At 39.8% G+C, this 22,568-nt stretch overlaps 1 protein-coding gene across 1 annotated transcript in view; it reads left to right on the forward strand.

Moving 5' to 3' along the window:
* The window catches only part of cog6 (component of oligomeric golgi complex 6), a 116,455-nt gene that overhangs the window by 66,666 nt on the left and 27,221 nt on the right, over window positions 1–22,568 (forward strand). The window contains exons 7-11 of the mRNA XM_060826792.1: window positions 3,439–3,509; window positions 10,778–10,871; window positions 16,750–16,878; window positions 16,961–17,052; window positions 19,589–19,653. Coding sequence (XP_060682775.1) covers window positions 3,439–3,509; window positions 10,778–10,871; window positions 16,750–16,878; window positions 16,961–17,052; window positions 19,589–19,653 — 451 coding nt within the window. The remainder of the gene's footprint in view (window positions 1–3,438; window positions 3,510–10,777; window positions 10,872–16,749; window positions 16,879–16,960; window positions 17,053–19,588; window positions 19,654–22,568) is intronic.

A 22,568-nucleotide genomic window follows, 5' to 3' on the forward strand; every position in this document is an offset into this window, starting at 1 on the left:
CCATCCATATGCTCTTGTAGTCTAAGACTATCCCCCTCACTATTTACTATCGCACCAATTTTTGTATCATCTGCAAACTTAATGATCAACTCTCCTACGTTCAAGTCCAATCATTTATATAAACCACTAACAGCAAGGGCTCCAAAAGTGACCTCCATCCACTGGAGTTGCACACAGATTCCCAGTCAGGAAAATACCCCATAACAATCACCCTCTGCTTCCTATTATTCAGCCAATTGTGGATCCAATTTGCCAAATTTCCTTGGATCCCATTGGGTCTTACCTTTGCCACCAGTCATTTCGGAAATGACTGCCAGACTACTCAGACCTCTTGGCATCATGGTAGCCCACAAACCCACCAACACACTAAAATAGCAGCCAATGAACTTGAAAGACCCTAAAAAGACAAGCAAAACTAATGACATTTACAAAATACCGTGCAAGAACTGTGACAAACACGTTAGAAAATTAGCCACTAGGATACATGAATGTTGACCAGCCTCAAAAAGACATGACCCACTCTCATTAGTATACTTACATACAAGATGAGGAACGATACCACTTTTTGACTGGGACAATACATCCATCCTAGGACAAGCCAAGCAGAGATATGCATGAGAATTCCTAGAAGCATGGCATTCCAACCAGTACTCTTATCAACAAATACATTGATTTGGATTCCATTTTCACCCCCTGAGAAAAAGAACAGGAATTTACATTAGTATGGGAAATGACCTCACCACAGGAAATGACATCACTGATGCAAACACATAAATAAAAAGCAGGCCATACAACCAGTGCTTCATCTGGAGGCTCACTGATGATGTTATCTAGTATGGTGACGAAATGTTCGAAAACGAACCTTCCAGCTCAGCAAACAAACCTACATCCAGAACCTCAACCTGAGCTACAAATCTTCTCAAAACTCGGCATTAACATTTACAAAAATTTATCCTTAGAATTTACCAAATATAAATTCCACCAAGAGAAAATGAGGATTGCAGATGCTGGAGATCAGAGTCAAGTGTGTTGCTGGAAAAGCACAGCAGGTCAGGCAGCATCTGAGGAGCAGGAGAATCGGTGTTTCGGTCATATGCTCTTCATCGGGAATGAGGCTAGTGGGCTGAGCTGAGAGATAAATGGGAGGGGTAGTAGGTGGGTAGAGGAGAAAGCGAGAGGTGAATGAAGGTGAGGGGAAAGGTGATAGGTCAGAGAGGGAAGTGATGGACAGGTCTGAAGGGTGGTGCTGAGCTGAAGGCTTGAGAATGGGATGATGTGATGGGAGGGGAAATGAGGAAGCTTTTGAAGTCCGCATTTATCCTGTGTGGTTGCAGGGCCCCAAGGCGGAATATGAAGCGTTCTTCCTCCAGGTGTCAGATGGTAACAGTTTGGCGCTGAAGGCAGGCCAAGGCCTGCATGTCCTTGACGGAGTGGGAGGGGGAGTTAAAGTGTTCAGCCACGGGGCAGTGGGATTGGTGCTAGAAGGTGTGAGGAAATCTGAGTATTGAGGGAAGTACATGAAAGTTTGTTTAAGTTGCATTCTTTTATGGCCGATGTGGCAGAGAAAACTGTTGGTTGAGCGTCTAGAACAGGGGTGGGGAACCTGCGGCCTTCTAGGCCATTGTGTGTGGCCTGTTGAATGAATCCAAATTTTGCAGAACAAATTTTTTTTTAATTAATGTTTTTTCTATCCTTTATTATTTTTATTTTAGTCTTAAAATGAATGTATTTAAAATGCCAGAGAGTAAAAGAAAATTAGTAGTTAGGTTTTTACAAAATAATGTGAATTTTGAAGAATATATAATTGAAGTTTCTTGGATGTGGCCTTATTAGATTACAACTAACATGATACGGCCTTCCAACGTGAAAAGGTTCCCCACCTCTGGTCTAGAAGGTTCAAGGAAATCTGCGTATTGAGGGAAGTACCTAGAACGTTCGAGGAAATAAAAGAACACAAGTTAAACAAACTTTCATGTACCTCCCTCAATACACAGGTTTCCTCAAACCTTCTAGTCAGAGAACATCTCTGGGACACCCACATCCACCAATCCCACTGGCCTGTGGCTGAATACTTCAACTCCCCCTCCCACTCCGTCAAGAACACGCAGGTGCTGGGCCTCCTCCACCGCCAAACCGTTACCACCCGACGCCTGGTGGAAGAATAATAAAGAATGGGCGGCTTGGTGGCACAGTGGTTAGCACTGCTGCCTCACAGCACCAGAGACCTGGGTTCAATTCCTGACTCAGGCGACTGACTGTGGAGTTTGCACATTCTCCCCGTGTCTGCGTGGGTTTCCTCCGGGTGCTCTGGTTTCCTCCCACAGTCCAAAGATATGCAAGTCAGGGGAATCGGTCATGCTAAATTGCCCATAGTATCAGGGGAATGTGTGAGTTGAGCTTCGGCGGGTCGGTGTGGACTTGTTGGGCCGAAGGGCCTGTTTCCACACTGTAAGTAATCTAATCTGTGGGCGGCACGGTGGCACAGTGGTTAGCACTGCTGCCTCACAGTGCCAGAGACCTGCATTCAATTCCCACCTCGGGCATCTGTCTGTGTGGAGTTTGCACATTCTCCCTGTGTCTGCGTGGGTTTCCTCCGGGTGCTCTGATTTCCTCCCACAGTCCAAATATGTGCAGGTTAGGTGAATTGGCCATGCTAAATTGCCCATAGTGTTAGGTGAAGGGGTAAATGTAGGTGGATGGGTTGCTCTTCGGAGAGTCGGTGTGGACTTGTTGGGCAGAAGGGCCTGTTACCACACTAAGTAATCTAATCTAATGCCTCATATTCCACCTTGGGACCCTGCAACGACACAGGATAAATGTGGATTTCAACAGTTTCCTCATTTGCCCTCCTCCTACATTATCCCAGTCCCAAGCCTCCAACTCAGTACCACCCTCCGGACCTCTCCATCACTCTCCTCTCTGACTACCTTCTCCCTCACCTTCCATCCCCTTATTGCTTTCTCAACTACCAACCCCACCCACTTCCTAATTATCTCTCAGCCCCGGCCTTCTAGCCTCATTCCTGATGAAGGGCTTATGCCCGAAACACCGATTCTCCTGCTCCTCAAATGCTGCCTGACCTGCTGTGCTTTCCCAGCAACACATTCTCGATTATAAGTTCCACCAGCATTACATCTATTTGTAATTAGAGGCTGTGCCAATTGAAAATGGATGTTTGCTTGAGATTTTCATGTGTATTTTTGGAAGGTTGCTTTGAATAGTTGCATTGCACTTTAGGCACCCTATGAGTGCAGCCTGTTAATCAATCAGATTGGATGCATCTTCCTGTCAGTTTGCAAAACTATGAATGTGGTGCATTTAAATATCTCACTTGTCAGGTAAAACTGTATTGTAGTGCTGGTGTGCAATAATCAGAAAGGTAAGTGCAACATAACATCAGGGGCTTCAGAATAATATATTACATTCTCTGTTTTAAAGTCTGGAAATTATGGAACAAATGGCACTCCTTCAAGAGACATCATATGAAAAACTTTACAGGTGGGCACAAGGTATGTGACTAGTTCAGTAAGTTTCTGACAGAAGGAGTTATACAAGTTTTGTGTTACTTAAGCAGAATGTATCAAGCATACCAAAGTCAAACATTGAAGATTCTCAGTCATGTTGGCAAAAATATTAATTGAAAATTTTTATGTATATGTGATTCATAATAAATCATTATATTTTTCTTTGAAATGCAAAACATCTTTTTGTCCTTATTGTTATACTGTGGCTACAACTTTACTAGTGTCAAATTATTTCAGTTGCTTATAATGCACTTATAATGACCTTCTGTGCTTTAGGCAGCTGACCTTGGCAATTAAATCAAGGCTCAGTGATCAAATTTCCGTGAGTAGAAATGTATCAATTCTGTTGACCATTCTCAATGTCTGTAACTTGTGAGCGTGTTCTCATTGTGAGGCATGTTTGCCTTTAGACTGGATGTGCACATTTTTAGTAAAATTAATTTTATTGAGTTAGAAGATTTTGATGAAAGATTACTTTGTTGAGGTAAACTCATACAACAGAGGTTCTGCAAAGTACATTATCAGTCATGGATTGATGTTGATGGACTTTAGGTGTTCACTCCAAGGCACGTGCTGAGGAATGCACTAAAGTTCAGGGCAGAATTTTTTCATGGGATAATTTCATTCTTTCTTTCTTCCATGGGATGTGAGCATGAAAGGAAGAATGTTTCCTTCCTTTCCTGAAAATGGTGACTTCTGCTTGGGCTGTGCATTTCATGCTTGGCCGAAGTCTCAGACATAGTCAAAACAGTGAATGTTGGCCTGATACTGTCATCCTCAATAATCTGGCTGTGAACAAGAGCTCTGCTAACTTTAATCTCTTCACTCTCACAAGTGGAGTCAATCATAGCCATCGACTGCCTCCCCAGTTGGGATTAGCTAATTCAATACAATTGTAAAGCTAAAGGTGGATCATTTCTAATCTGTATGGCTAGAGATAATAGAGAATTATTCTGATGCCGTTGAATATACAAGTGCATTGCTGATTGGCACCGTCCGGGATTCCTGATGCCAGTGCCATCTTTAAAGCTCAGACAGGCACCTGCTCAGGTATTAGCAGTCTAGTGCTGCCAGACACATTTCCTGTCAATTGCCCCAGATACGTTGGGCAGTGAGAAAACGGCACCCACACTTTGCCGACAGGGGCCTGGAGGTACTGATGGTTGGAGGTGCATGCGACCACTGATCATGGAGCATGGCCGGAGATGTTGGTGTCTGCTGTTGAATCTAGAAGGCTGAAAGAGCTGGAATCATATCTAACTCCTGTGATATTCATACCAGGAAAATGCTGGTGTCTTTCTGGCAGGAGAGAGAATGGCAAATTACATATCAATGAGCTGAGATGCCATAATAATATTAATACAGATGTTAATGCAGGCAGGTAGGCGCCTCACTGCTCAGTGGTGACAATCTTGTCTTCACTTCAACACTTGGTCAGAAAGTTAAACTGCACTCTCAACATCGGGGATCTCCTTACTGCTTGATCTCCTGCAACACTCCCAACTTTCTTATCCAATGGCTGGGAAGGTTCCTCCCAATTTTACAATATGCTGTTTTATTTTATTGCTGAATAAATTAAGCCTCTTCTCTACTTAATTGGGCTGACCAGCAGCCATGTGAGGACACATCATTTGAATTACTTCCTCTGCTGTGGTGCAGCTCACTCTCTCTCAGTTGTTTTGCAGTGGATTCTTGAGCTCCCATTTCCTGATGCTCTGGGATCTGCAGGAAAACCTTGCATCCATTGGCCAGCTGACCAAATGCTTTCAATGCTTTGCTCCGACCGACATGTCCGAGCAGTAGTTGGTGGACTCATGCATCGATGATGACTTCAACCTTGGTGCAGCCACTGCAACAGTGACGTGACATTGCAGGGCCCTTTCTTACTGATAGAAGATCTTGTTTGAGTTCCAGTACTGAGTGCTTGCATGCATTACTGCTGAAAAAAAAACACCTTGCTTTGGTCTGCCTGAAACTTGATGGTCTTCCAGAACAAAGGGTTGACCCTGACCGTGTGTTGCAGACTGGCACATTCCAAGGCACGTGCTGAGGAATGCACTAAAGTTCGGGGCAGAATTTTTTCATGGGATAATTTCATTCTTTCTTTCTTCCATGGGATGTGAGCATCCTTGACAAGGCCAGCCTTTTTTTTTTAACCAAACCTTTATTGCCCTTGAACTGAGTGGCTTGCTACACCATTTCAGAGGTCAGTTAGGAGTCATCCATGTTGTTGTGGGTCTGGTGCCATGTGTCACCCAGATTGGTAAGTATGGCAGACTTCCTTCCACAAAAGGATATTAGTGTGCCAGAGAGGTCATTGCATCAATCATTATTAGTTGTCATGGTCATTATTACTGAAACTAGCTTTATCTTCCAGCTATTTTAATTGAATTTAAATTGCATCAACTCCCACAGTGAAGTTTGGGTCCATATTGCGAAGAACATTAGCCTGCAACTCTGGATCACTAGTCCAGTGAAATTACCATTATAGCTTCAAAATTACTGTTGGCAACTTTGGGCTTCTGAAAAGTTTCCTGTAAATTCATTTCTTTAAGGTTTCCAATTGGAAAAGGAATACACAAATGGTGTACCCAATACTCGGAAACTGAAGATAATAACACTTCAGTGTAAATTATTAACTATGTGCCTCTATTCCTAATGCTGCACACATTCTCCATGTTCTTCATTGAAACATATAGCTGTTGACTCGGTCATTCAGTATGACAAGTGCTAAAGGAAGGAAGCAGCGAAGCTGACCAGGCTTTATTCATCCATGTGATATAGACATCACTGGCTGGGCCAACATTTCTTGCCAATCCTTAATTGCCCTTTGACTGGCTTGCTAGGGCCATTTCAGAGGACAGTAACAGTCAACCGCATTACTCTGGGTTTTGAGTCGCATTTAGGTCAGACCAAGTAAGGATAACAGGTTTCCTTGCTTTGGACATTGGTGAACAAGATGTGTGTTTGTAACAATTGACAGCACCTTCCATGGGTTAGCTTTTAATTCCAGATTTTTATTCAAGTTTCACCATGTCTCCAGAACATCAACCTGAGGTCCAGTGATCTCTCCACTTCCACTGATCAAAGTTGATGAAAAGAAAATCTTAATTTTTTGTAATTATTTGTGATTTTAATGTTCTACAAAGCTTTTGTCTTCCAATTGTAGGTTAAGTTGCAGAAGATGCAACCTTTGTTTCTGAAATCATAACAGTGCAATTGAATATAGAGCAGTGGGTTGATGAAAATCATCTTCCCTGTCCCATGTTCTACTTGCTTCAGATTCAAAGACATGTGGTGAACTTGTCTGCCACGTTTTGTGATGAGGTACCATTATGAAAGGGATTAAGCCAGAGGTTGAAGTTCATTCTAGAACAAAAAATGGCAGAGGTTCTATCAAGGAATTCTTTCTTTTTTCAACATGTCTGTATGAAATTTCCCAGTACTTTAGAAGATAAATAAACTTCCCAGAATGAAACAGTAAGTTTCTAGGTTTCATCCATGTTGTATTCTGAGTAGCTGATCTCAGCTGGGACAGTTATTATACGCAGGACAGGACTTGAGCAGCCTCAGATAAGTCTCCTGGAGTTTAATAGCATCATCTTTACCTGGGGAGTAGTTACAATGTGGAATTTGCTATCACATTGATCAGTTGAGTCAAATAATGCAGATGCATTTAAGATGAAGCTGGGTAAACATATGAGGGAGAAAGTCATAGAGATATGTTGATGGGGTTAGGTTGGGTGAGAAGAGAATAATTACCAGCTCTGTTAAGACCATAAGATGTAGCAGCAGAAGTAGGTTATTCAGGCTCTTAAGTCCGCTCCGCTCTCACTGAGATCATGGCTAATCTAGTAATCCTCAACCCCACTTTCCTGCCTTTTTCTCATTTCTCTTGATTCCCTTACTGATTAATAATCTGTCTATCATGGCATTAAATATACTTAATGACCCAGCATCAACAGCCCTCTGTGGTAAAGAAATCCACACCTTCAAGCCCCTCTGAGAAATGAAATTGATCCTCATTTCTGTCTTAAATTGGTGACCCTCTATTTTGAGATTATGCCTTTGGACATAGACTGTCCCACAAAGAGAAACGACCTTTCTGCATCAAGTCCCCTGAGAATCTTGTAGATTTAAAAGGTCACCTCTCATTCCAGAATTTGATTTGATTTGTTATTGTCACATGTACTGAGATACACTGAAAAGAATTGTTTTGCATGGTATTCAAGCAGATCAAATCAAATATACATACACCAGGGTAAAAGAACAGAATACATAATATAGTGTGACGATATTATGGTGTTTAAAGGTGTATTTTATCCTGGTTTCTTTTAGACAGAGCGGGGTAGGCGCCCAGCAGTCTATGAGAAGATAAACAACTTGTGAAGCCTTGCGTGTTTCTTTTAAAAGATGAAACAAAAGAAGCAATCTGAATGGGTGTGATCAAGCTCCCACCCACAGAACCAGGGATTTGTAGATCTTACTTTTTAGCAGCCATTTCTGCTGGTGTCTTGAAGAAGTGGAAACTATATTTTTTCTTGTTTATAGCCAGAAGTTAGGGGTTCTCTTCCTGGGCTGTAGGATTTCATGTGCGACAAAATCTATTTTCTGTGCGTGTTTATGGGATTTTACTATATTGGTGCAGTTAATTAATAAAAGTCACCTTATCTATTATTCTTTAAGCTTTCCAATTGAGTTAAATAATTCTAATTTCTTCTTTCTTTTGGCATACTTTGTTCAAACACTATAGTTAAAATGTGTTTTGCTTAATGTCAAATAGTTTGACCAATCGAATTGCATCGGGAATGCAACACCTGATGTTTACCTTTAAAATAAGAAAATGTCGGGTCTGGGCTGCCTTCTTAAAATATTTTGAGGGGGTCTGGTCTGGTCCATAGCAATAGTGTTATAGCTACAGAGAAGGTGCAGAGAGAGATCAACTTTAATATTTAATAGGTCAATTGAAAAGCCTGATAACAACAGGGAAGAAGCAGTTCTGAATCTGTTGGCACTTGTTTTCAAACTTTTGTATTTCTTGCCTGATGAAAGAGGGTGGAAGAGAGAGTAACTGGGGTGGGAGGGGCCTTTGATTATCTGGCTGTTTCTGGAGGCACTGGGAAGTGTATACCTTGCATGATGGACTGGGCTGTGTTCACGGTTCTCTGTAATTGCTTGAGACCTTGGACAGAGCAGTTGTCATACCATGCTGTGATATGATGCTTTTTATAACGCATCCATAAAAATTGGCAAATGTCATTGTGGATGTACTGAATTTTCTTAGCCTTCTAAGGAAATAGAGGCATTGGTGTGCTTTTTTGACTATAGCATTGTTGTGGATGGATCAGGACAGATTATTAGCAGCATCACTCCTAGGAACCTGACGCTCTCGACAATCTCCACATCAGCACCATTGATACAGACAGAGGCCTGTTCTCCACTCCATTTCTTGAAGTCGATGACCACCTCCTTCATTTTGCTGACATTGATGAAGAGATTGTTGTCTTAACACCATAATACTAAGCTGTCTATGTCTTCCCTGTATTCTGTGTTGTCGTTGTTTGAGATCTGGCTAATCACGGTGGTAACTTCAGCAAACTTGTGAACGGAGTTAGAGCAGAATTTGGCCACACAGTCGTGAGTGTAGAGAGTATAATAAGGGGCAGAATATGCAGCCTCATTGGGCACTGGTGTTGAGGGAATGGTCATGAAGGAGATGTTATTACCTATCCTTATTGATTGCGGTCTGTGGGTCAGGAAGTCAAAGATCTAGTTGCAAGAGAGGGAGCAGAGTCCTTGATCTCTGAGTTTGGAGACGTGTTTGGTTGGAATTATGTTGTTGATGGCGGAGCTAAAGTCAGTAATTAACAGTCTGATATAGGTATCCTTGTTATCCAGATGTTCCAGGTATGAGTGGAGGGCCAGGGAGATGGCGTCTGCTGTGGACCCTATTGTGGTGATAGGTGAATTGTAGAGGGTCAAGGTAATCTATGAGACGGAATTGATGTGCGCCATGACTAACCTTTCAAAGTACTAGATAATTATGGATGTCAGAGCCACTGGGCCATAGTCCTTAAAGCATGCTGCTTGATCTTTCTTTTGCACCAGGATGATAGTGGTCTTCTTGAAGAAGGTAGGCATTTCAGAATGTCATAAGAAAAGGTTAAAGATATCTGCAAATGCTCCCGCCAGCCAGTCTGCTCAGGACCTGAGTGCACGGCAGGTGACTCCATCTGGGCCAGTCGCTTTCTGTGGGTCACTCTCAAGAAGGCCGATCTGAAAACTGCAGCACTAACCGTGGGTACAGGTGTACCTGAGGCTGTCAGGGCAGGTGACATTGTCTTACTAACCTTCACTTCAGAGTGTGCTTAGAATGAATTGAACTCATCGGGGAGGGATGTTTGTTGCCAGCATTTCAATTTGACTTTGCTTTATAAGCCATTATATCACGTAAGCCTTGCCACAGTTGACGGGTATTCATATGGTTAGTATGGGACTCTAGTCTGGTATTGTGTCTTGGTGCCTCTGATTTTGCAAAGGTCATACCTAGGTTTCCTGTATAGGTCAGGGTCACTTGACTTGAATGCCTCAGACCTAGACTTCAGTAGAGAGTTCATCCATGGTTTCCAGTTGGGGAACACTTGGATTAACTTCTTTGGCACGCAATCCAGTAGACACTTACTGGTGAAGTATGTAACAGTAGTGGCGCATATATTTAGATTGGCAGTTGCGTATTGAATAAGGACCAGTCCATCAACTCTAAGCAGTCATATGGTAGCTCATCAATTGCCTCAGACCAGCACTGCATGACTTTCTCTCCTTGATGGTTGTGTAGTAATGGTCAAGCGTGTTTAGACCCCCGGTCGGACATTCTTCTACATTTCCGGTAAGTACAGGCACAACCTACTCATTTTGTCCTCAGGAGACAGTCCTGCCGTACCTGGTATCAGCCTCGTAAACCTTCTCTGGACTGCTTCTAATGCCAGCATATCCTGCCTTAGATAATGGGCTCAACACTGTTCACAGTATTCCAGCTGTGATCTAAGTAATATCTTGTGTAGTTTTATCAAAACTTCCCTATTTTTGTACTCCATTCTGTTTGAAATAAAGGCCAACGTTCTATTTGTCTTCCTTAAAGTTCGGGAGAAATGTTGTGCTGTAAGCATCATGTAACACTCAATCATATATTGAAAATTAAAACTCAAACATTAAAAATGTGCAACAATTTTGATATTTTGTATTATTCATTGCAGCTGAATGTCGAACCCTGACTCAAGAATCTTGTGATATTTCTCCAGCACAAACTCAAGCTATGGAGGCCCTGCAAGACAGGCCTGTGCTCTACAAGTTAGTACTGCTTTGTGTAATGAACCAAGTTTAACATCACTATGTTACTTTTAAGAAAGTCTGTTGAAAGGTCGAGCAAATTTACTTTTATTGCCTGAATCTGTTCCTTTGAACTCAGTTTAATATTTTGATTCTTCTATAGTGAGTGCATTGGAAGGCTCACACCTTGTCTTGAATAATGCAGTTTTAAAAAGATCCTACTTTTGATCCACGATCTAAGTGTGACCCAGGTGGCTTATTTGTTTCTTTTTCCCTCTCAACTGTTTCTGACCCTATTTCTGAAGAAGTACTCAAAACATTAACTCTCTATCTCTGCTGATGCTGCCAGACCTGCTCAGTTTCTTCAACACTTTTTCTCTCCCACCTTTTCCTTTTTTTCTCAAATCCATTGTTTGGGCACATTCCAATTTTGGATTGCATTTTTGAAGAGTAGTCCTCAAGTATTTTTGTAGTATGAATTTCCAAATCAAGAATTACAAAATGGAGTGCTGCAGGTTAATTCTCCAGCCTTGAGTCTTCTTGTATGAAGGCTGTTTTATATCCAAAGGAAAGCTTAATAAAGATGAAAATGACTTAAGTTTGAGTTTGAAGTTGGTGCATCTGCATCTGTCTAATGTTTTTTTTTCAGAGAAATTGCTGATCTTTGCAATGATGCACATGTCAAATTATCTGCAACATATTTCACAATCTCCTCAGGTTCATGTTACTCTGTCCAGTGTTCTTGTTTTGTGTGAGGTTGAAGAGCGAGAAATCATGTTTTGAAGCAATCTATTTCATAAAATAACATTTAAAATACAGATTAGCGATGTTATTTTCCTGCAGACAAGTATAACTTGCAGTGCAAAAAAATCAAATATTTGTTGGCAATCATGATTTTAAATAGGACATAAATGATTTGGATGTGAGCATAAGAGGTACAGTTAGTTAGTTTGCAGATGACACCAAAATTGGAGGTGTAGTGTACAGCGAAGAAGTTACCTCAGATTACAACAGGATCTGGACCAGATTGGCCAATGGGCTGAGAAGTGGCAGATGGAGTTTAATTCAGATAAATGCGAGGTGCTGCATTTTGGGGAAGCAAATCTTATACACTTAATGGTAAGGTCCTACGGAGTGTTGCTCAACAAAGAGTGCAGGTTCATAGCTCCTTGAAAGTGGGGTCGCAGGTAGATAGGATAATGAAGAAGGCTTTTGCCCGAAACGTCAATTTTACTGCTTCTCGGATGGTGCCTGAACTGCTGTGCTCTTCCAGCACCACTAATCCAGAATCTGGTTTCCAGCATCCACAGTTTTTACCATAGTGAAGAAGGCGTTTGGTATGCTTTCCTTTATTGGTCAGAGTATTGAGTACAGGAGTTGAGAGGTTATGTTGCAGCTGTACAGGACATTGGTTAGGCCACCTCTGGAATATTATGTGCAATTCTGGTCTCCTTCCTATCGGAAAGATGTTGTGAAACTTGAAAGGGTTCAGAAAAGATTTACAAGGATGTTGCCAGGGTTGGAGGATCTGAGCTACAGGGAGAGGCTGAACAGGCTGGGGCTGTTTTCCCTGGAGTGTCGGAGGCTGAGGGGTGACCTTATAGAGGTTTACAAAATTACGAGGAGCATGGATAGGATAAATAGACAAAGTCTTTTCCCTGAGGTCGGGGAGTCCAGAACTAGAGGGCATAGGTTTAGGGTGAGAGGGGAAAGATATAAAAGAGACCTAAGGGGCAACTTTTTCACGCAGAGGGTGGTATGTGTATGGAATGAGCTGGCAGAGGATGTGGTGGAGGCTGGTACAATTGCAACATTTAAGAGGCATTTGGATTAGTATATGAATAGGAAGGGTTTGGAGGGATATGGGCCGGGTGCTGGCAGATGGGACTAGACTGGGTTGGGATATCTGGTCGGCATGGACGGGTTGAACCGAAGGGTCTGTTTCCATGCTGTACATCTCTATGACTCTATGACCGATCTCACATTCTCTTATAAGAGTTATGTAGAGTAGAATCAGGAAAGATCATCTAAACTTCAATATCTTGTTAACATTCTGGTCCTGCCACTTAATTTTGAATGTTTGGTCCAGTTCTTTGATTATTGTTACCCAGTGAACGATAAAGTTTGGCAATTGTCTGCACCCTTTTCCACATTTCATATGGAGTGGACATGTGCAGATTCCAGAGTGGATGGAAGATATCACATGTGTAAACTATGCATAGTGGAAGTTGGTTTAGTGTTAACAGTAGATTATTAATTGGCACATCTTTCATTATTTTAGTTATATATCCTAAAAGTGAGAGGAATCCACTGAGTTGACTTTCTGCCACTATTTAATGTTTATTTCGAATACAACTTAATTGTAGTTTATATTTTAAGATCTATTTGGAGCAAGCATTTGAACATGGAGATAATTTTTGAGATGAGGTCCTTGGCATGAATTTGAATTGTAGCTAAAGCTGTAACAATGTGAAGCTAATTCTTGTGTTTACATTAACCTGCATGCTACATAGTCATTCTGGTGCAATAAGTCTCATTACACTAGATGTAGTTTGGCTGTGGGAACAATTTAAGCTAATTAACAAGTATGACACAGGAAAAAGAAATATGATTGACTAAATCTGATACATTGCTTTTTATTGTCTTGTTAACTGTACATTGAACGAACCAATACAATTAAAGATGAGAATTTAGCATGGTTATGGTGATTTCCTGTGGGAAATTAAGATTTTATTTGATTCTAGCAAAGAGCATGTTTGAAGTGTCGTTCAAAGGAGTTTGCAACAAGAGCTGGATTAATATGCATCGACAGAAGTTATGTGCATTATGCAGGATAGATAAGTACATGGTTCTCCCAATTCCAGATAGTGTTCACTGTGAAAATGCATTTCTAGGTAAATTTATAAATCATGGAATGCACTGTAACCATAGCTAATAAATTATAGATTTTATGTTTGTGTAGTTGCGTTTATCACGTTAAATTATGTCCAAGGAGTGATCAAGAGGAATCTGAGTCCCAACAGCACAACTAGAAGTGGGTTTTTCCCCCACTGGGAGCTGTTGCAGATGCAATTGCAGACCCTGGATGTCTGGCTCCTGACCACCTTCCCCCTCCAGTGTTGTCTGCTGCTGGCCTTCCCACCTTTGTTGTTACGACAACCCTCCTTGGTCATATTCTATCCTGCTGTTCCAGAGGTTGTAATAATGTTGAATTGCATAGCAAACTCATTGAGTTAACTGTGAAGACAATGAGTTTGCTATGTGAAGAAAATAATGATATAAATGCTCAAGGAAAAGCGCACAACTGCAAAGATTTGGAAATGTTCCATGAGTCACACCCAAAACACCTTTCCTTCCTTCCCCCACCTCCACTCCCAGTGTGCTCATTGTCTACTTGGAGCTAAACTCCTGCCGGCAGACTCATAAGGTTGGAGCCATCACCAATGATATAACAAGAATCACCCTCCACCTGAAATCAGTCACTGTCCATCTTCAGCCACCTCCAGGTTTGAGTCCATCACCTTGACATTCCAAATAGTACTGTGTGCTTTCCCTTGGTCATCCTTTAACTGTCCACCATCATCCTAACATTGTGACAGTGACACTCCATCTCTGACCTTAGATTAACTTAAGTACTTGAAGCACCTGCCCTCTGTTTATTAACCTTGCTGCCAGTTGAACCCGTTTCTTCTTACTTTGTCCCCACTACTTAACAAATTTAGGGTTTGTGCGTGACTTTTTAATAATTTTGCCAAGGTTGTCCAACCATGTCCAAAGGTTGATGTATGCTAAGCTGTAGTCTCTCTGTTCTCTATCCCAAAACATTTGTACCATTTAGTTTATATTGTCATTCCTCAAAAAGCATAATTTCATATATCTTTGGTTTAAATTTAATCTATCCTCTGTCTGCTCATTTCACCAGTCTATGTCCTCCTGAAGTCATATATGAAAACAATACCAATCCCTGATTAGCAAGATACTCCCCTTGAGTTTGAAACACAACCATTCACCACTGCTGTCCGTTTTCTGTCCTTCGTCAGTTCTGCTTCGATACTGCTATTGCCTATTTAATCCCATGTGTTTCAGTTTTGCTAATGACCTTTGCAACATTTTAATTGTCTACAAAAGGACAAGTTGCAATCGTCAAAACTGGAGATATTAGAAAAAAAACTAATTTAGTTGATTGTAACTAAACGTCACCATAATGGATGGATGTATTGATACAAATTATTAAGTGTTTCCTGCCAAATGCATGTCATTATGTTGATGAATTTAAATTAATTGTGGTAACTAAAGGTCTGATGCAACATATTAATTTGTGGGGAAGAGCTGGCAGCATTCAGTTGCATTCAACTTACAATAATTTTCTCTTTTTTAATCATTTTTGTGGTTTGCTAATATTAAATCTTGCTAATGAGCTATACAATAATAATTACTTCACTTGCAGGAAAAAGCTGTTGCTTACTGGAGTCCTTAGGCATTTTTATAGTTTGGTGCTGGTGCTTCTGTTATATCGATGTAAAAAACATGGCCTAAACTGACATTTAAATGTATACCAAGTCAAATTGTAAAGATCTAGACCTGAAAAAGATATTCTTACAAATTTGTGTTTGATTTTTGTTTCTTTGTGCTAGAGACCATAACCAAATCAATGTTCATAATTGTCTTCAGCTTTTTCTGATTTGAAATATTTTCCCACATTTAACATTAGATTTCCAATCATGTTCCCATCACCAAGCAGGAGGTTGTGGAATATTCCAACTCCAGGAAACAGCTGTTGTATATGTAGTTAGAACTTAGAACTTATAGGGGGCTGATTGATTGGCATTTCGCCCCACCCCCCCAATAACAACTTGCCATCACTTGACATTTCTCTTTCATGGTTCGGTTGAGGTTGCAAATTCATCGATGGACGTGAGAATGCATTAATCTGTAGAAATGAATCCATACCCAACAGCTGCCTAAAATCAGCAAGTGAGAATCCTTGTGAGATGCATCAATAAGGAAACCTCATCTTATCAATTATATATGCAGAATATGCCTTTGTTTCAGTTTTATGCCTCTGATAATTAGTTACCCATATTCATTTTGCAATTCTTTGGGAAAGATAAGAATGTAGTCGGCATATTCTGAACAGTGGTATGAATTTGTGTAATTTAGATTAGATTAGATTTACAGTGTGGAAACAGGCCCTTCGGCCCAACAAGTCCACACCGACCCGCCGAAGCGAAACCCACCCATACCCCTACATTTACCCCTTACCTAACACTACGGGCAATTTAGCATGGCCAATTCACCTGACCCGCACATCTTTGGACTGTGGGAGGAAACCGGAGCACCCAGAGAAAACCCACGCTGACACAGGGAGAACGTGCAAACTCCACACAGTCAGTCGCCTGAGTCGGGAATTGAACCCGGGTCTTCAGGCGCTGTGAGGCAGCAGTGCTAACCACTGTGCCACCGTGCCGCCTAATATTAGGACCCACTCAAGAACAGATTGTTTTAAAACATAACTGTTCATGTTATTCCTTGGCCTATTTTCATAGCCTGAATGCAGGCTACTATTTATTATCATTTGTTAAAAAAATTGAGGATGGTAAGATATCCATTATTGTAGCTCGGTTAGATAGGCACCAGTGCTTAGAGGCAGGCTTTTCCTTTAATGCCATCACTACTACATGACAGAGCCCATCATCTCCAAGTTTTGTGAACAGTAATTCAAAAGAAGAATGTTGAACTTCATAGAAAAGTCCTCTTAGTTAGTTCATTTAGAGAAATAATGCTTTAGAAAATAAGATTTCCTGTTTGACAATGAGCATTTGCTTCACAAGTTTAGTTTTCTCTTCTAAGGTTTATGTACTTAATTTTTTACATTACACACTTGTACTTATTGCCTTAGCTACATCCTTGATGAGTTTGGCACAGCCAGAAGGAGCGCAGTGGTTCGTGGTTTTATAGATGCCCTCACCCGAGGTGGGCCTGGTGGAACTCCTCGGCCAATTGAAATGCACTCGCATGACCCTTTAAGGTATGTCTTTGGATACTTGAACATTTTACGTTCACTGTTAGAATTTTCTTGCATCTGACTTGATTCACTCTTGTGCTTTCAGGTATGTTGGCGATATGTTAGCCTGGCTACACCAGGCAGCTGCTTCAGAGAAAGAACATCTTGAAGTTTTGCTGAAGCTTGTAACTATGCAAGGTAATTGTTTAATCTTTTTAAGCGGCCTGTAAACTTCTGTGATTTTGAAGAAGCTGTTTGTAATTGAGGACCCTAAAATTTAGTGGCACTTCAATGATAATTTCCATGACTAGCTATGTAGAATTTTATGCAGTTATCAGATTTGTTATTTGTAGTGAAGTGTTTGTTATAGTCAATTAAATATATAATTAATTACTATTTGCTGAACAGCAATTTTCCAATTAAGAGAAATGAAGAAAAAAATTAAATTTCTTGGTATTTAATTGGGAAGCATACTAACCACCAATTAGCAGGTAAATGATGTGGTGTAATATACCTACAGAAGCAGGTGGAAAAAATAAATTTAAAATAGGATAAGTTATACATTTTTTAATATACACATACTTATGATAGTGTTATGTCTGAGATTCACCATGTCTAACTCGGTGTGCATTCTTTCTGACTAATCTACATTTGTGCTTGTCAATGACACTTGTGAAGCTGTGGCAGAATACAGAATGTGATGTAGTAGTACATCAGAACTGTAGAAAATTGAGTAGTCAAGACTTCCATAACAGGTTACATCATGATAGCATTCAAGTGTTAGATTAAAACCTATTTTGTGCATGTTTCTGTCAATTATTAATTAAATTTTGCTTAAAATTCCTTTTTGGTATTTTTATTTCAAACAGTATTAGATATCTCTGAATTTTTAACCAAATAATCAAATACAGATTCCAGTTAAAGTAAATTTAAATTATAATGGGTGGTTCAGATTAAGCTGTCATTCAATGTGATTTGAATGACCTTTTCAGTGTATTCTCACTAGTTCTTTTTCTTATGCCTTCAGGTTCAAATGTTTCTCGTGAATTGCATTGATTGGATCCCTTTTCAATACTCCAGCTGACTCAAAATGTGTTACACTAGATGGCAGTCTATACATTGGTCATTCTGCAAGTCAATGTTTTTGAAGCAGGAGTCAGTAAGCCTGGGCAAACTAGTTTGTGTTGTGTAGCCCAAACAACTGTTCAGTTTCTGCTGGTATCTTGAAGTCTTCTGCCCAATTGAAATTTCATTGGTCTATGGGCTTGTTAAGTGCAGATATTTATCTGGTTGTTCCATTGTTTGATGAGTCTTAAATCAGAATACTGAAACTTGTCTGCAGCTTGCTATTTTAACAAATTTAAAATTGATTTCAACTCTGTGGCCTGCAATAATTGTTACCCAAGTACCTTGTAAAATTGGAAAGTTTGGACAAATCTGCTTTAAGGAAAGATCCAACAGAAGTGATAGATCCTTTCTGTTCTTAGTGCTGACATTTTGAATAGCTACCTGAGAGGATTATAAGAAACACCTTCTTTAAATCACACTTAATGTCAAATTTCCAAAAACTGCAGGGCACTTCAGTAACATCACAGATGGGGCAAGTATGTCTTCATCTTAAAGCAATTCTTTGGTTTTAGCCAAATCTGCAAATAAATTAATTCCTTTAAATATTACACTTCTATCAGTCTCATTATCAATCTCTTGTTGCAGTGATTCTCTAAGTCTCAATCTTAGTTAGCAGACTGTACAATTGTTTTGCAATTAAATATTGACCACTATTAACACCATGTTAGATTCAGTTTTCCTTACATAGAAACAAAAAAAAACAAAAAAAAGGAGCAGTATTAGGCCATTTGGCCCCTCAAGCCTACTACACCATTTAGTATGACAATGGCTGATCATCAAGCTCAATACAGTAATCCCACCCTCACCACTATCCCTTGATCCATTTAACCACAAGAGCTATATCTACCTCCTCCTTGAAAATACAATGTTTTAGCCTCAACTACTTTCTATTGCAGCAAATTTCAGTAGTTCGCCACTATATGGGTAAAAAGCTTTCTCCTCTTCTTAGTCCTAAAGGGTTAACTCGTTATCCTTAATCTATGGCTCCTGGTTCTGGACTCCCCTACCATTGGGAACATCTTTCCTGCATCTAAACTGTCTAGTCCTGTTAGAATTTTATAGGTTTGTATTAAATCCCACTCATTCTTCTAAACTCCAATGAATACCAGCCTAACCTCATACATCAGTCCTGCCATCCCTTGAAACAATTTGATAAATCTTCACTGCATTCCCTCTCTATAAAATACCATTCTTCCTCCGATAAGGAGACCAAAACTGCACACAGTATTCCAGGTGTGGCCTTACCATTGCACTGTATAATTGTAACAAGATATTCTTGTTCCTGTACTATGAACTCTCTTGCTATGAAAGCCAATATACAGTTTGCCTTCTTCACTACCTGCTTACTTTCAGCAACTGGTACATGAAGAGCATCCAGTTCTCATTGAATATTCCCTTTCCTCAATGTACAGCCGTTCAAATAATAATCTGCCTGCCTTTTTTTGCTACTTTCTTTATAGAGCTTCTTTTTACAGAGACGTAAGCTGTTCCCCTGCCAGAACTGTGGTTTTTTTGCTGAGATCATGGAAGATCTGAGTATGAGTAAAAGGTTTGCCACAGCTAGGCTAAGCTGTACTTTAAAGTAAGACATTCTTTATTATTACAGGTGTGCAAGATAATATTCAGCAGGTGGTCGGACACATCACTGAAGGAGTGTGCAGACCTTTAAAGGTACCGACAGAATTTATTAGTCTTTTGGTTTAATATATTCAAGCTAAGAATGCGTTGAAGATCAAAGAGTTTATGAAATCCTAGAGGCAGAGTTTTTAAATTTTTTTTTAAAGTTTGGCCTTCTTGCTGCTTCAGGTTTATTGCATATCAAGACTGGTGGAATTTATCCAGGGAGTTATACAACTGGTCAAAGCACAGTCTATGCTTAATGCTACCATCCGTACTGTTAGTCTCAGCGCTTCTGAGTTAAGGTTGAAGCATTGACTGAATTTCCAGTTCCTCATCACTAATCAAGTACCTTTGCTGGAAGGGTGTGCATGCACATGTGCATTATGTATGTGTATCAGGCTGGCTATGACACTACCACTTATGAATAATGTACCAAGGATCATGAGTGAGAAATTGGCGCTTGGAGAAGCTACAAAAAGCTGAGAGATCATATGCTACTAAGCAGTAAACACCTTTAGGAGAGTAAGCAAGAAAATGATAACAATAAAGAAACTATTTAGTAGTTTTTAATCTAAATCCTACTTATTTTAAGTTTACTTTCCATAAACTTGAGTGCTAAAATAAAAGTTGTGGGTTAGTGGATAAACAGATAATATAATATTCTGGGAGACACTGTTAGACTGATCAACAGAATACAAGGTTTATGTTGTAAGTCACTTTATATTAACCATGTCATCTGAGATAAAAATGAAGCACTTTTACAAAATATATCAGTAAATCAAGAGAAAAATGGAAAATATGTTTCAAGAAGGGGTTACTTAAAGTGCTAAATTGCTGGTCAAGTTTTTTTTAATTGTGCTTATTGTCACAGTACACATATTTCTGCCATGGTTTTTATAAATTTTTAAACTTAAAGCTTAACATTTAGTAATCAGAATTAAATATTAACTCTCCAATCACTGAGCAAAACTAATTAGTTTCAGGATAGTTTGTACACCTTTTGATGGTTAAGGCGGCCATCTCAAGGGCAACTAGGAACGAGCAGTAAATACTGGCCGACAGGAGATTGTAAAAAAGGCATTGTTAATCCAAACGTTCACAAGTATCTTATGTGTAAAGGAAATTCAAGAAAAAGTGCATCATAATGGATCATATAGAGCAATAAATTTTATGGTGCATTCTGAATAATGTTGCTGAATGGCAGTGGAATTCAACAATTCATAGAGACAGTAAAGTTTTTAATCACAAGGAAATTAGTTAATTCTTTTCCTTTTCAGCACAGTTCATTAGTGTGTTTGTTAGAAACACCAGGTTTTCATCTTTGTCCCCAAGAAAGGTTATCTTTTTTTGAGATAACTAAGTAACCTTTACTAACAAGAGAGTAAAACACATGTTGACGACTGTATAGTATATTGTTGCTGAAACATATTGCACTAAGGAACGATTAGCACAACTTTGCATGATTTTGCATGCATCCGGTTTCTGATTGCAGCTGGGCTTCTGGTGATTCAAAAGAAGAAAATCAAGAAGACTAATCCATTCAGCCTATTTTTCTTCTTGTGTCACTTAATTGTGAATGTATGAAAGCAGATAACCTGCTGTTAAGAAGGGAATAAAGTGTAAAATAAAGGAATGGAGAACAGTGTGGAGAATCACACGAATAAAACATGTTTACAGTGCAGCAAAGTCATCATCTATTCTCAAAGGGAATCCTGATGCAGTACCAAAACAGGTGTCTTGAGTTCGCACTAAAAACTATTTTCTATTAAACCTGTTCAGCGATATTATTATGCAAAAGGTGCAACTTGAATCTGAGTCTCCTGGCTCAAAGGTAGGGATACTACCACTGCACCACCAAAGACTGAAGACTTGTTCAGCACCTTTATAGTGTAAGTAAAGATTTTTAATTCAACATCAGGTTTAATGCTTTGGGAATTCTAACTTGTTGGCACTGCTAAAAATAGGTGTGTTCTGTTTAGGCGCTCCACCCACCTTTAATGCAATGGATGCAAAGTATTGTTTTGCATCTCTTGACTGCACATCTGGGTTTGTCTTCATTAGTAGAACCCTCAGAATATTTGTGCAAGGGAATAATTATGGGAAAGTTGTCCAAAACTAGAATGCATCATTACTGCAATTCCTTAATGTAAAAAAAAATTGCACTTTTATGTTCTATGTACCAAATTAGATACTGAAAACTAATTTGGATTTGTTGAGGATGGAAAAGAATTAGCTGAATATTAAAAATAGAAAAAGCTGAAAATGCTCGGCAGGTCTGGTAGCATCTGAGGAGAGTGTTACGCCTCACTGAATTGGAAATCAAGAGTCTGGAGTTGTCACAGACATCTAAAACATTCTAAAGCTATGCAAAACTCCCTATTTTACCTGGTTTTTCAACATAGGTTAACAGAAATCAGATTTCTGCACTTAAACAAGAATTACAACTTTAGCTCCACCATCCCACCGCCACCTTACATACAGACAGGCAAACACAGACAGACAGAAAAACATATGTTTTGGGCGAGAGAAGAACTTGGAAGATAGGTCAATGGTCCCTATCCTGACGGTTCACTGAGATGGTCGTTTTTTGCTTATTTGGACTAGCTGTTCCTCAATCTTCATCCTCCATGTATTTTCAATTGCCTCCAGGAAGTCCAAAGGAGCTGATTCACATTTATGGATTACTTGACTTATTTGTTAAGAGCCACGGCTTACAGCAAGTGATGAGAGGAAATAAACTGGCTTTCTTCGGGCTTGAGCCTTTTTTTTACTGCAGAGAAGGGACAGCTCCTTTCTTTCTGGAGGCTTGATGGTTTCTGACTAATCATTCACACCCACAGCTGTTTAACAATCTAGAAGCTAAGCACATAGCCATTGGCAAGCAAAAAGACTTTGTCATTAATAACGGGTTAACATTCCTTAAACCAATCAGGTAACATAATTCCAGTTGAATCTCAATTCATACA

Source organism: Hemiscyllium ocellatum, chromosome 6, assembly GCF_020745735.1.
Source record: "Hemiscyllium ocellatum isolate sHemOce1 chromosome 6, sHemOce1.pat.X.cur, whole genome shotgun sequence".
Taxonomy (NCBI): domain Eukaryota; kingdom Metazoa; phylum Chordata; class Chondrichthyes; order Orectolobiformes; family Hemiscylliidae; genus Hemiscyllium; species Hemiscyllium ocellatum.